Source organism: Nelumbo nucifera, chromosome 7 (genome assembly GCF_055504915.1).
Source record: "Nelumbo nucifera cultivar China Antique chromosome 7, China Antique-T2T, whole genome shotgun sequence".
Classification (NCBI taxonomy): domain Eukaryota; kingdom Viridiplantae; phylum Streptophyta; class Magnoliopsida; order Proteales; family Nelumbonaceae; genus Nelumbo; species Nelumbo nucifera.
The window spans coordinates 28,263,727-28,275,944 of NC_142655.1; the positions used below are offsets into that span (position 1 = coordinate 28,263,727).

The 12,218-nt window shown below is 36.5% G+C and overlaps 1 protein-coding gene and 1 long non-coding RNA gene across 6 annotated transcripts in view; one reads left to right on the forward strand and one right to left on the reverse strand.

Moving 5' to 3' along the window:
- The first annotated feature begins 4,560 nt into the window (after positions 1-4,560).
- Positions 4,561-5,649, forward strand: LOC104593370 (uncharacterized). Its single transcript, XR_016078657.1, has 2 exons — positions 4,561-4,753; positions 5,031-5,649. It is a non-coding gene; the product is annotated as an uncharacterized LOC104593370 (long non-coding RNA).
- Positions 5,650-9,417: 3,768 nt separating this feature from the next.
- Positions 9,418-12,218, reverse strand: part of LOC104593368 (HhH-GPD base excision DNA repair family protein) — a 29,788-nt gene continuing 26,987 nt past the window's right edge. For 3 of the 5 annotated variants that reach the window (XM_088891738.1, XM_088891739.1, XM_088891740.1), the window contains 5 exons: positions 11,818-11,934; positions 11,588-11,685; positions 10,766-11,307; positions 10,570-10,676; positions 9,418-9,746 (listed from right to left, as the gene is read on the reverse strand). In XM_088891738.1, coding sequence (XP_088747864.1) covers positions 9,669-9,746; positions 10,570-10,676; positions 10,766-11,307; positions 11,588-11,685; positions 11,818-11,934 — 942 coding nt within the window. In that variant the 3' untranslated portion in view covers positions 9,418-9,668. Of the gene's footprint in view, positions 9,747-10,569; positions 10,677-10,765; positions 11,308-11,587; positions 11,686-11,817; positions 11,935-12,156; positions 12,217-12,218 lie in introns of all 5 variants that reach the window. The other 2 variants (XM_088891736.1, XM_010253133.3) reach the window with 1 other exon arrangement.

Consider the following 12,218-nt stretch of genomic DNA (forward strand, 5'->3'; position numbering starts at 1 on the left):
ATATGCAGGTAGTCAACAAAATTCTTGCCTACTTAAAGGGCAAAGGAATGTTATACTCCAACTAGGGGTGAGCATGGGTTGGTTCGGTTTAGTTCCATGGTAGAACCTAGAAGCTACCTTTTAGGGGTTGGTTCTAGGTTTTTGGAACCAAAACCTACCATATGAAGGTCGGTTTCTGGCCTTGGTGGTTCTGGGGGTTGGTTCTAGGACCTACCCATGAAACTTGTTCTTTCTTCACTCCCCCTTCAAAAAAAATAATAAAAAAAATAAAACTTGATTTTCAATAAATATAATATATAATTTAGAACATATATTATCTTTATTGATTAAATTGAGTAACTTAATATGTAGATTACCATCATATGGTTCAAAACTTATAATTTAAGTTTAAATTTTGTAAATATTACCTTTTACATTAATTATTGTACACATTCAAATATTAAAATGAAAAAAAAAGATCAAATAAGTATGTAGATGTTTAAGTAAGACCATGGCCTTTGTAACCATGAGTGCTTGGATTTAAATCTTCACATTCCTAAAAGTATTTTAGGGTTTATTTCAATGCATATTCACCAAGGTCAGTTCATCGGGTTGGTTTGGGTAGGGTAAACCCCTAGGCCCTAGAACCGGCATGGGTGGGTTCATTTCCAAGAATTTGGAACTAGACCCTACCCTGTAGCAAATTGGGTAGGGTCAGTTCAAGGCCAATTCATGGTCGGTTCCATTTGGTTCCAGGTAGGGCCTACCCATTTTCTCACCCCCTAACTCCAACCATGGACATCTTAAGGTTGAGGCTTATACTGATGCAAATTGGGTTGGCTCTGTGAATGATTAGACATCACCTCTAATTATTGTGTGTTAGTGGGAGGCAATGTTATATCATAGAGAAGTAAAAAACAATTAATTGTTACCCGATGTTGCATAGAAACAGAATATAGAGCTATGACTCATGGTGTATCATAGTTACTTTGACTTAAGACTTTGTTATTTGAGGTCCAATGAAACTGTATTGTGATAACCAAACTGCCATAAACATTACCCATAACCCAGTCCAACATGATCAAATAAAGCATATGAAAGTTGACAAACACTCACTTCATTAGAGAAAGAATAGCTAATGGAGAAATATATAGGGTATGTCTTTTGTCAAAGCCAAAATTTGATAGAAACCTTATCAAGATAGACATAATAAATATCTATGCTTAATTTGAGGGGGAGTGCCAAGAATATGTATTTTGAGCATAGGCTCTTTTGGTTTTCTTTTGTATTTCGGTGCTCTCTTAGGGGCACTTATGTAATTTTCTTGAATAGTATAAAGTGATTTTTTTGTGTGAACAATAACCCAATTCTTTCAAAGACACCTTCTTATCTTCTCTTTCTCTTTCTATTTCTCTTCCTCCCTATTACTTGACAACTATTGCTTATATGTTGTTTGAATGGGGCCCAATCAACAAAGCTAAAACGCTGTCATAGGAAAGTCCTTCCAAATATGCACTACGAGCACAAGTCAAGAAACGGCCTAACATGCTTTTTGGGCCATAATTTTTACCCTTCTTACTGCAATAAGTGCTTAATAATATCCTTTCCCAAATAGATGGAGTCTACAAAGTAATAGCCAAAAAGAAAAGTTGGAGGGTGGGTGTTGTTACAGGTCCTTGTGATTTGTGAATGAAATCTTTCATGGAGGTACAAGATTAAAATATGTGAACAATGATATCTTTAAATATTTCTTTGTTTTCTTTGGGAAGTTTTATTTTCCTATTTAAATATGCAAAATTCTAGAGAGAAAATGGAGAGGTGCCAAGTCCTAACCTTTGCAATTTTTTCTGCTTTTTTACAAAATTCTGGAAAGAACAAAACAAAAAATGAATATTACACCACACTTGCTCAATCAAACTTAAATTACTGCTGACAAGCATGGTCAAACTCAATGCATGTGCACACAAAGGTGGTGTTTGGTTTTATTGCATTTTTTAAAAGGCAATGCAATGGTGTGTCATTTTCTTAAAAAGCAGGAATGCATGGCACTGTTTGGTTCTATTATTGTTTTCCGAGCAAATAGTCTCAAAGAATTATTTAACCTAAAAGCGTAAGTTGTTAGGTGAGGTCCTTGAATAGGTTGACATTCTTTAACACACCCCTTACACGGAAGCCCATTAGACTTGAAGTGTGAACAAGCACAGACCCACCCATACCTTGTGTTAAAACTTAATTAATTATAATGGGGGTAATGAGAATGGAACACTAAACCATTTGGTCAAAGTGGCTCTAATACTATCTCAAAGAATCATTCAACCTAAAAGCTTAAACTATTAGGTGAGGTCATTGAATAGGTTGATATTCTCTAATAAATAGTACCACATCAGAGTTAGCCACGTCAACCACCATACCAAAAGACATTTTGATAAAAAAACGCCAAAATGGCATTTTGTCAAATGGACCAATTTTTGAAAAAAAATGATGATGTTCTTTTTTCTTTGCCATTTTTTTTAGAAAACATTTAACCAAAAAGTATATTGATGCATTTTTTTGTTATTTTCTCAAAAATCTGATGTGCCTATTCCATTTTCTAAGAAAATGACAATAAAACCAAACACCAACAAAGTAAGCTATAGATTCACCTTTTTGAAGTTTTTACTATCTAAATCAAGACCTAAGAGCTTAGTGGGTAGTTATTGGCCCAATATGAAGCCAACCTTCAAACATCAATTTTTTTTTTCAAAAATTAACAAGTTTGTAGGATTTTTTAGATCGAGTATTTTGATCACACACTTTTTAGCTTTTTTTTCTTTAGGTAAAGACCCGCTGGCCGTTAAGTTAGATGATGGAATGCATTAAATTATCAAAATACTCATCTGGACTTTCCTTATTATTTTTTCCTCACCCTTTTCTCTTAAACCCTAATTAACCCAAAAATACCTCCATTTGCTCCAAATGAAACCACTTAAGATAACAAGAACCATTTCATTGACATGGAAAAACAAGTTTCTTTAAATTCTTGTTTCATTTTAGTAACATGAAGGTCTCTCTTTATCTTAAAATTAAAAATTATCCACTCCTTTCTTCAATAAACCAAGAAATACCAAATGAAATCTTAAATTCTAACTATCAAAAGAAGCTTCTATCATTTCATCTAAATATTGAATCCAACCAAAAATCTAAAAGGATTTATCGGAGCAACCAAGAGGACTTCACTATTATATTTAGATAACTAATTGAATCATAAATGGTTCAAATAACTAAGAAAATGGTAGTTTGGGAATTTAAAAAAATTAAACAACTGAATGAAAACCATTTTAAAAGTTAACTGCTAGAATTCTAAAAGAGGGGGCATTTGTTGCAAAGTAAAAGTTTAGGGGGGTCTTTTTTGCTAGGCTATACATAGATCGGTTATGTTTGGTTTTATATAATTTTATCAACCGAACCAAAAATATCAGGTTCATTTTTATGTAAACCAAAACCGACCAAGTGGCATTAAAAACCAAGGTTTTAAAAACTGACCCGAAAACGGAACCGTTATGGCCACTGGTTTTTGGTTCAGCAGTTCGACCATCCGAATCAAACGGTTCGAACGGTTTGAGCATTTTACCCATTAGATTGGAATATTAGGGCAAGATGCATTAATGCATACTATATAAGAGGAAATAAGGGTTGAAACTTGAAACTTGAAAGCTGTCGGCTGAACTGAAAGAAGAAGAAGAAGAAGAAGAGGAGGAGGAGGACTTGCAGGCTTGCAGCGGCGATGAGGACGGCGACGGTGATGATAAACTACAGCGGCAATAGTGGCGGCGTTCTCAGTCTCAGATCTCACTCTCTCTCACCTTCTCGCACGAAAAAGACAAATCTGAGATTTCTTAGTTTCCGATATGAAATTTTTAGAATTTTCAAATCTAAGATCTGGACAGTTCTCCGGAGCAGACGATTTACCGATCAAATTATCCAGGTCAACAGTCTGTTGAATAATTCAACAATTTTTAATCAAATGGCAGATTTGAGGTAAAACAGAATCGATCGCCTAAACGATTTCCGATCCAAACAGTGCAACCGTCCAGGTCATTGACGGTTCGAAAACATTGTTAAAAACTCTTGGTTTACATAAATGTTGGTCGGTTTAATCGGTTCTAATTCAACCGACATAAATTTCAAAGCAAAGACACATATACAAAGATCGGTTCTAATTCAACCGACATAAATTTCAAAGCAAAGACACATATATGAAGAAGGTTATTAAACCATGTGGGTCCCATTACGTATCTTTTTATCAGTATTCGGTGGGTTCCGCCCCCCAAAAACGTACCACGCGCTGTGAGTGCGTCGCGTGTCCTCCCACACGCGAATTAGAGGGACTCGTGCGGAGCTAATCGTGTGTCTTCTCATTTCAGAACACTTCAACCCTTTGAGCTTCGCCGGTCGATGCGCTCACTTCAACCTTCCACCTTCTGCTCTCAGAACTGAAATCCGCCGGAGACTGCACCCCTTTGAATTCCGTCGGTCGACGCAGACGAACATTCCGAAAGCGAAGCATTTTTAACAGCGAGAAGCGAAATGAGAAGGATTATATCATCTGAAACAGAGGACGAAAAGTTGGGGATTATATCCTCTGAAACAGAGGAATATTCAACAAAATTGGATGTTGCTGTTAGAATCGTCCAAATGGCTTGCTTTCTCTGTCAGAGGGTGCAGGAGAGCTTGATTTCCAAGGGCAATAATCAGGTTAAATCCAAAGATGATAATTCTCTGGTCACGGTTGCAGGTAACTGCATCGACTGTCTACAAAATGGTTTCTTTTTGGTGATTCTGTATGCTTTGTTGTGTGCTACTTATTTTTCATCCATCACAGTTGCATTAAATGGAACCCTTGCTTTTATCCTTTTATTTATTATATTTTTCTGGCGAGTGTTCTTTCAGTTTTTCCCCCTTTGTTATTATCTTTTTTTTTTTCTTTCTGAAGGAAATGATTCTGCTGCTAAACATGAAAATTTGTTATTTCTCTGAGGGACTTAGGGTATGGGTTCTGTTTCGTTTTGTAGTAGCCACATCTTGAATTTGTTGGTTGGTTTTGGCTTGGTTTACAACTGAAGCCTGGGAGATTTTACCAACATAGGTAAATTTTTGGTTTTGGTCAATGGAAGAGACAGAATTGCAGATGTTGCAGCGGTTCTGACTTGTTGGCGTCGACCGCGGAACTGGAAGGAGGCTCTCACTCCGAAAAAAATGAGAAAAAAAAAACAAAAAACATAAAAAATGAGAAAAACTTACCTCCGGTAAATAAATCTATCGGAGTGGTCGTCGGCAACGATCGGTTTCAATTCTGAGAATAAGAAGATCGAGGGTTGAAGTGATCTAAAATGAGAAGGATGACCTTTTAGGCAAGAGGATACACGGTTCTCTCCGCACGAGTCCTTCAAATCCGCGTGTGGAAGACACACGGCGCAGGGCGCACTCACAGCACGTGAGGCGTTTTTGGGGCAAAGTTGTGGGGGCGGATGCAAACCCGTATTCGGTGCCATGCACCATTAATAATTTCATTTAGTTTTTCTTACTGAATGTTAGAAAAGAGGTGTTCAATTGTATATTGTACCCAAATAAGTTGTATACTTCATAACTTACAATTAAATCATCACCACACATCCTCCCTTGGTTGTCCAAGTATAGCATCGGCCCCTCTGTTTATGGCTTATATGAAGCCTGTCATTACATTTGCATTATCGTTTTTATTTTATTTTTAGCTTTTTACATTTTAGTTATTGACTTTTTATGAGAGGCAGCCTGACCTAACAGCTTGACACAATGAAGGCTAGAGAATAGGAAAGCAGGTTAGGAGCTGATAACTTAACAAAATAACAAATATGAAGGAGGTTAGGGCTTTTGCATACATACATAAGCTCGGGTTGGTCTTATTTCGGGTTACATAGACATATGACGCAACCAAACTGAGCCTTCGGATTCTAAGTTTTCTAAATCAAAGTTGACCAAGTTTCTTTTAGAACCAACCATCTCGGATCAAAGTTGATCCGGTTTGGTCAGTTTGGTTGATTCTATTTGTTGCAAATGAAAGTTTCGGGGGTTAATTGTCACTAACCCCCTTAGTAAGGGGGAGTCTTTGTAATTGTCTAATTGGTCTTCGGGTCAATCTAAGGCCTGTTAAATCACAGATATAGTGTATCACTACCAATGGGTCGGGTCGGGTCCAAGTCAGGGCAAACATGGTCCCGAATTGATATAGATGTGCAGAACCAGTTCCAAGCCAGACCATAGTGACCCAGAACCGACCCAATTACTAATTGGGTCTGACCCAGATTGTGACCTGCTAACCTGTACTTTGATAATAAACCAACTTATTTTTCAAGTTGATATTTTTTTAGGGAAAATTTCACCTTGTACTTTGGGCCTAGTGTCACTTTGGTCCCTGAACTTTAAACTGTGACAATTCAGTACTCAAACTTTCAAAACGTACCAATCTAGTACCTATCATCAACCAATCGTTGAAGTGACATTTAAAAAGACACAAATGCCCTTCAAGTGTCATCTAATTTTCTTTATCAATTATCCAAATGTTGAAAAAAAAATGAATAAGTGACCCCAACTTTCTTGAATAGAAGAGGCAAGGATTTAGGACTGTTAATTTTTTATCAACGTTTGGATGGTTGATAAAAAAAAATTAGATAACACTTTAATAGGCTAGTTAATGACAAGTACTAGATTGACATGTTTTGAAAGTTTGGGCATTGAATTATCGCATTTTAAAGTTAGGGGGCTAAAGTGGCACTAGACCTAAAGTACAAGTACTAATTGAGAATTTTCCCTTTTTTTATTCTACTGATGACAAAAAAAAGGACTACAGACCTACAAGGACGCATATGGAACAGTAAAAGAAATCCTCCCAGAGAAAAGACGGGAGGAAACTTGGAGGATTATCAAAAAGCTGTAATCTATCTTGTTAGTCATACGCACGATTAGCAAGCATATCAACACATCTATAGCAATGAGACAAACCACGTTTTGGAGCTGGTCCAATATGTAGGGAATTTTAGACTGCACTCCACTGTAAGGCACTCTGCCTTCCAACTATCATTTTGACGAACTTCTAGGGCTGATATTGTTGACAAGGAATCAGATTCGATCACAAGGTTGGAAAAACCCCACTGTAAGGCTTGCTTAGTTCCTTGATGATTGCCCATTGACAATCCTATTTTTGAGTACTCTTAAATGAAAAAGAAAGAAAAATAAAAAAGTTATTTAGTTTATTTACAGTATATGGCATCATTTATCAAAGGATGTATAAAAGGAGAATGGGTTGTTTTTTTTTAAGGAAACAAAGTGATGAGAATAAAAATTATCATATTTTTATCTTTAATATTCAGTTATTTACACTTATTTAGTACCTAATTGGACTCACTATTCTTGTATTTCGATTTAGGGCACGAAAGAAGGCGTTGGGTGAAAAATAAGACCAATCGGATAATTTTGCACAGTTTCGGCGCCGTGCAGTAATCTGGCATAACTCTGAGATGATTCAAGATGCATTGCAAAGATAAGGAAAAACTCTACAACTTTCATGTTTTGAGTTTTGATATATTCGGACTGCATTGAGGTCAAAAACAAGCCCAAACTCTAAGCCAATTCGTAGAGAAGCCTTGCAACAGCCCAATTCGTTGAAGAGGCCCAATACGAATGCAAGAATAAGAAACATCAAAGAGTCCTATCAAATTCAATTTTCTATTGTATTTCTAGAATGTTAAAAGAGATTAAGATTACCAGTTAAGAAATAGGAGTAGATTAGATCTAATCTAGGCATTATCTATTAGAGAACTAAACTCCCAATGAAGAAAGAACTCCTTAGAGGAGCAGGAGACAACTCCCTCCTAAGTCTATATAAAGGGGGCGGACTAGCACCCAAGGCACCACTCAACCTTAGAGATAGGAAATCAGCAAGCAAGGGAGAAAGAAGCAAATTGGGAGCAATCGAACCTCTCTTCTCTTCGCCCCTCTTCTTCATTCTCTAATTTTCTTTGGAGTTTTCACCATGACCATGCGTGGCTATACTCTTGTACTTGGTCGAAGGAAGCAGAAGCCTCAGAATCCACCAAACTGTGAGATCTAATTTTGTTTGTATTGTTTAATTCATGCTTTGGATATCGAATGTTCTTCTATATTTATATCTATGATTGTTTCATTTGATTGCTAGGAAGGCCTACTAGTTTATTATTCGTTACAATCTATTGCTAGATTAAATATCAAATCCGTAATTCTTAGATCCCTCTAATCTGCGAAGCAATTAAGGTTTAATGATTTGCTGCGTCAGAAATTGTTAGATCCTAGGAAGAACAGTCGATTAAATTAAATGCAACCGCTTGTGCTTGTATTGTTTAGCTTGATCGATCTCTAATGCTTAATGCTATTGATAGATTAAATCTTTAACGCTTATTTAGGAATTGTTCAGTAGTAAGGGTTAAGATGATCGCTTGCGATTAACTGATAGTAGGAAGATGCAGGAAATTAATTCCTATAATGAATATTCAAAGTCTGAATTGATTTATCTTTGCATCGATGAGCAATAGTGTAACTCTGATGGCGGATGTTATCCTGGACCAAGATTTGTTCCTTGATTAATTTCAGCACTCGAAGTTACCTAAATTCTCCTTTAAATTGCGTTTTTTATTCATTCTAATTTTCGTTACATACACCCCCCTCCATCTTTGATTCACGTAACACATAATTTGGGTTAGATACTCTCTATGGGAACGATCCCTACTCGCACTGTTACATTCCATCTTTACGAGTAGAAGTTTATTTTTTGGTGCCTCACAAAGCAAGACTGGGGCCTTGTCCTTTTTCTGTTCATTCTTCAAGTTGTACTTCTGGAAGGATACAAGTGCTTTAATTTCTTTTTCACTTCTAGTTCTACTTCTGGAATTGGATGTGCTTAAATTAAATATAAATTTCCTTCACCAAATTCACTATTATAGTACTAAAAGACAGATGGCAGTAATTTTGTCTAGTAGAATTTGAGTTTTTTCCTCATGCTTTTGAACATTTTTTTATAAAGGTTTCTGATTTTGTCAATTCAAAAACCCTGTTTGTAATGCAAAAATTGTTCAATATCTATATGTTCAGTATGCTATTTATCTTCATCCATTTGAACCTTAAATTGTTACTGATGTTTCTTTATCTGAGTTTTCCTAGTATCATGTGCAATTTAATTTTCCTGGTATTGACCATTTTATTTACACCATCCATTGAATACCCTAGTTCTGTCAGACTAAATGCATTCCAAGTAAATTTTTCCCCTATCTGGTATGATTGAAGAATCCTTTTACAAGAAACATTACAAGAATAATCAGCAAGTACTTAATGCAATACAAACATATGCACATACCAATAAGAGAATTTTTTAACTGTCCACGACAGGCCATGTAAAAAGATGCCCAGAGTGAACACTCCTGATGATCAATCTCCAATATAACCTCTATGATTAATGGTATCATAAATTATGCAAGTTTCAGACAGATGAAAAGATATACAAGTTCAGCAAAGGCAATGGGAGGAAACAAAACATTCTACAGATTCTGCTTATATATGTGATTAAGCAGAAGTATAGTTGTACATAACACGAACAGCAATTTACACGCCAGCCCATTGATTCCCAGTTCATTAAATCTAGCCTTTCAGATTCTTTTTCCTTTGTGGTTTGTAGGATTCTTGGACAGTCTACTCTTCTTAAATTTCTGAATCATATTGTAGACCTGCATCATAGGAAAATTAATAAAAAAATGTATAGAGATTGGTTCCAAGAGAAACTAATATGTTTTGGTTATGAATACAATTCTGCTCCAAAGAATTATAATCTGAAGAATGAATTCTGAGTGAAAGGCGATTCTTTTTTGAAGCTAAATTTTTTAGATTCAAAGAATACAGTTTTCATAAATTCAAACTTAAAAGCAATTCTTTAGAATCATAAATTAATTCTCTCAAAGCATGCCAAACACCAAGCTTCTTTAAGTAATTAGTTCTATATGTTCAAGTAAAACGTGCAGTTTCTTTGTGCTAGTTTCCAGAAAGGCCAATACAGGACAAAAGCTTATGAAATCATTCAAAATATACATGTATATCTTATATAACCTTTCCTCATAATGGATTTTCCTTTCAGGAAAGACTTTAAGGGAATGGTTTTATAGTCAGGTAACTTCCCAAAACAACGTAGGAATCTTCTGTGCAGCAACTCAGTTTGGAGCAAATGGGGTCTCCATATTCCCCTGCTCACCCCTTATTCAGGGAAAAACTTTTGGCCCGAAAGACCTTACCACATGTTCAAGTTAGACCCTCTTTCATAGACAACCTTTATATTAAAAACGTTAGTATATACAGTTTAGTTGAGTGGACAAGAACTTCCAGGAAAATAAAAGGTCATGATCAAATGGAACAATTTCCTACATTTTATTTCAAATCTTAGTCAAATATTGGCTTCTCATTTCATGTAGTTTCCATCTTAGAAGCAATCATGTAGAGAACTACCTATGGAGCATCAAATCAGATTATTAGGACTTGGGTTGTAATTTATGTCTGTACCTTTCTTACACCAGATGTCAATCCCATGCTTTGAATGGACTTTCCATCTACCAATTTCCATGTCACTGTCTCTTTGTCCATCTTTGGAAAAATGATGTTTTCCCCGCCTAATGGCAAGAAAAAACTTAGAATGGCATATATATACAAAGTGAATCATGAATTATAAGGTCAAGTATACAGGAGTGCACCCACAAACCTTTTAGATGTAAAACCATCAATTCCACGTACATTCTAAGTTGAATGTGGGAGAAAATATGCACATATTCTCCAACAACTTCCCTCAAGGCTATGCTACAGTTTCTTTTGGCATCAAGATTGAAAGATTTCTTCAAGTACTGATCCATTACTTTTCTCCTTGTAATTAAATTTACTTCTCCACCCAGCAGCACAGATGGGAACTCCCAGAGGCCAGCAAGCAATCCTTCTTCCGGCCTCTTGACAAGAAGAAACCCTTTGCTCTTATGATCTCCCTCTTGAATATCTGGGCCTTCAGATATTTCAACAACACAAACAGCTGCAAAATCGCATCTTTTTTCAGCCTTTACAATCTTTGTGGGATAATCTGTAACCTGTATTGATTGACAATTTCTAGAGACTGAAAGTGCATGACATTGCTCTGAGATGGGGCATGTGGAGCAGCTCGGGCTCGATGGATTGCATATGGTTGCTCCAAGTTCCATTAGAGCTTGGTTGAAATCTCCAGGCCTAAGGGGATCAACTAATTGCCCTGCCAGTTTCCTATGCCAAAGGAAAAGACCAAAAGATAAAACCTCATACCGTACCCAAGCTCAGCATAATCATGGCAGTCATACTATATCAAGGTTAATAATAGAAGTGCAGAAGGACCAAAGTAAAATAGACAATACTAGAAAGAAGATGAGTTGAGTGGGAAGCTCCACATACAAAAGGAAGCAGAGCTAGTAGGAAGAACTTTCCTCCCCTCTCCCAAAACCAGAAATTGAATTAAAATATGAAACTCCAAAACCTCTAATAAATCCAGGGATATGCAAAAGCTTACCAGAAACTCTTGATGGTTTTCCCCTCCTTTGGATTGGCAGAAATAGCTTTCAGTCTAGCAATCACCCTAACTACATTTCCGTCAACCACAGGGACTGTCTGAACAACAAAGCTTGAACTGTTAATGGGGTGATAGATTTTTATTTTTCCTTCCTCTTTTCTTAGGAAGGTAGGACTCTAAATTTTGTTAATTGTATAATATGCAACAGAAGAACAGCACAACCTACGCACCTCCTTGAAAGCTATGGAAGCGATTGCTCCAGCGGTGTAATCTCCTATTCCTGGAATCTCCCGAAGAGCAGAGACAGTTTTAGGGAACTCACCTCTTTCAACAATCAGCTTTGCTCCCTAACCAATCAAACCGTATGCAGTTAGAAGGAAATGAAGCCATGTTCAAATGCGAGGAAATGGGGCTCCCCAGCAAGCTGGAGAGTGGTATTTGGTAAACACTTCAGATGACAAATATGAAGTTTAAGCAATAAAGCAAGAAAAGAAAGGGGCACCAGTTGAGTCTATTTCAGCAATTTAATTGGAAATATTTCAAAGCTTCTGCATTCTGGCTGAACTGACCTCCAACAGATAGCGAGCCCGTCTGTAGTATCCCAAACCAGCCCACATTTCATTGACTTCCT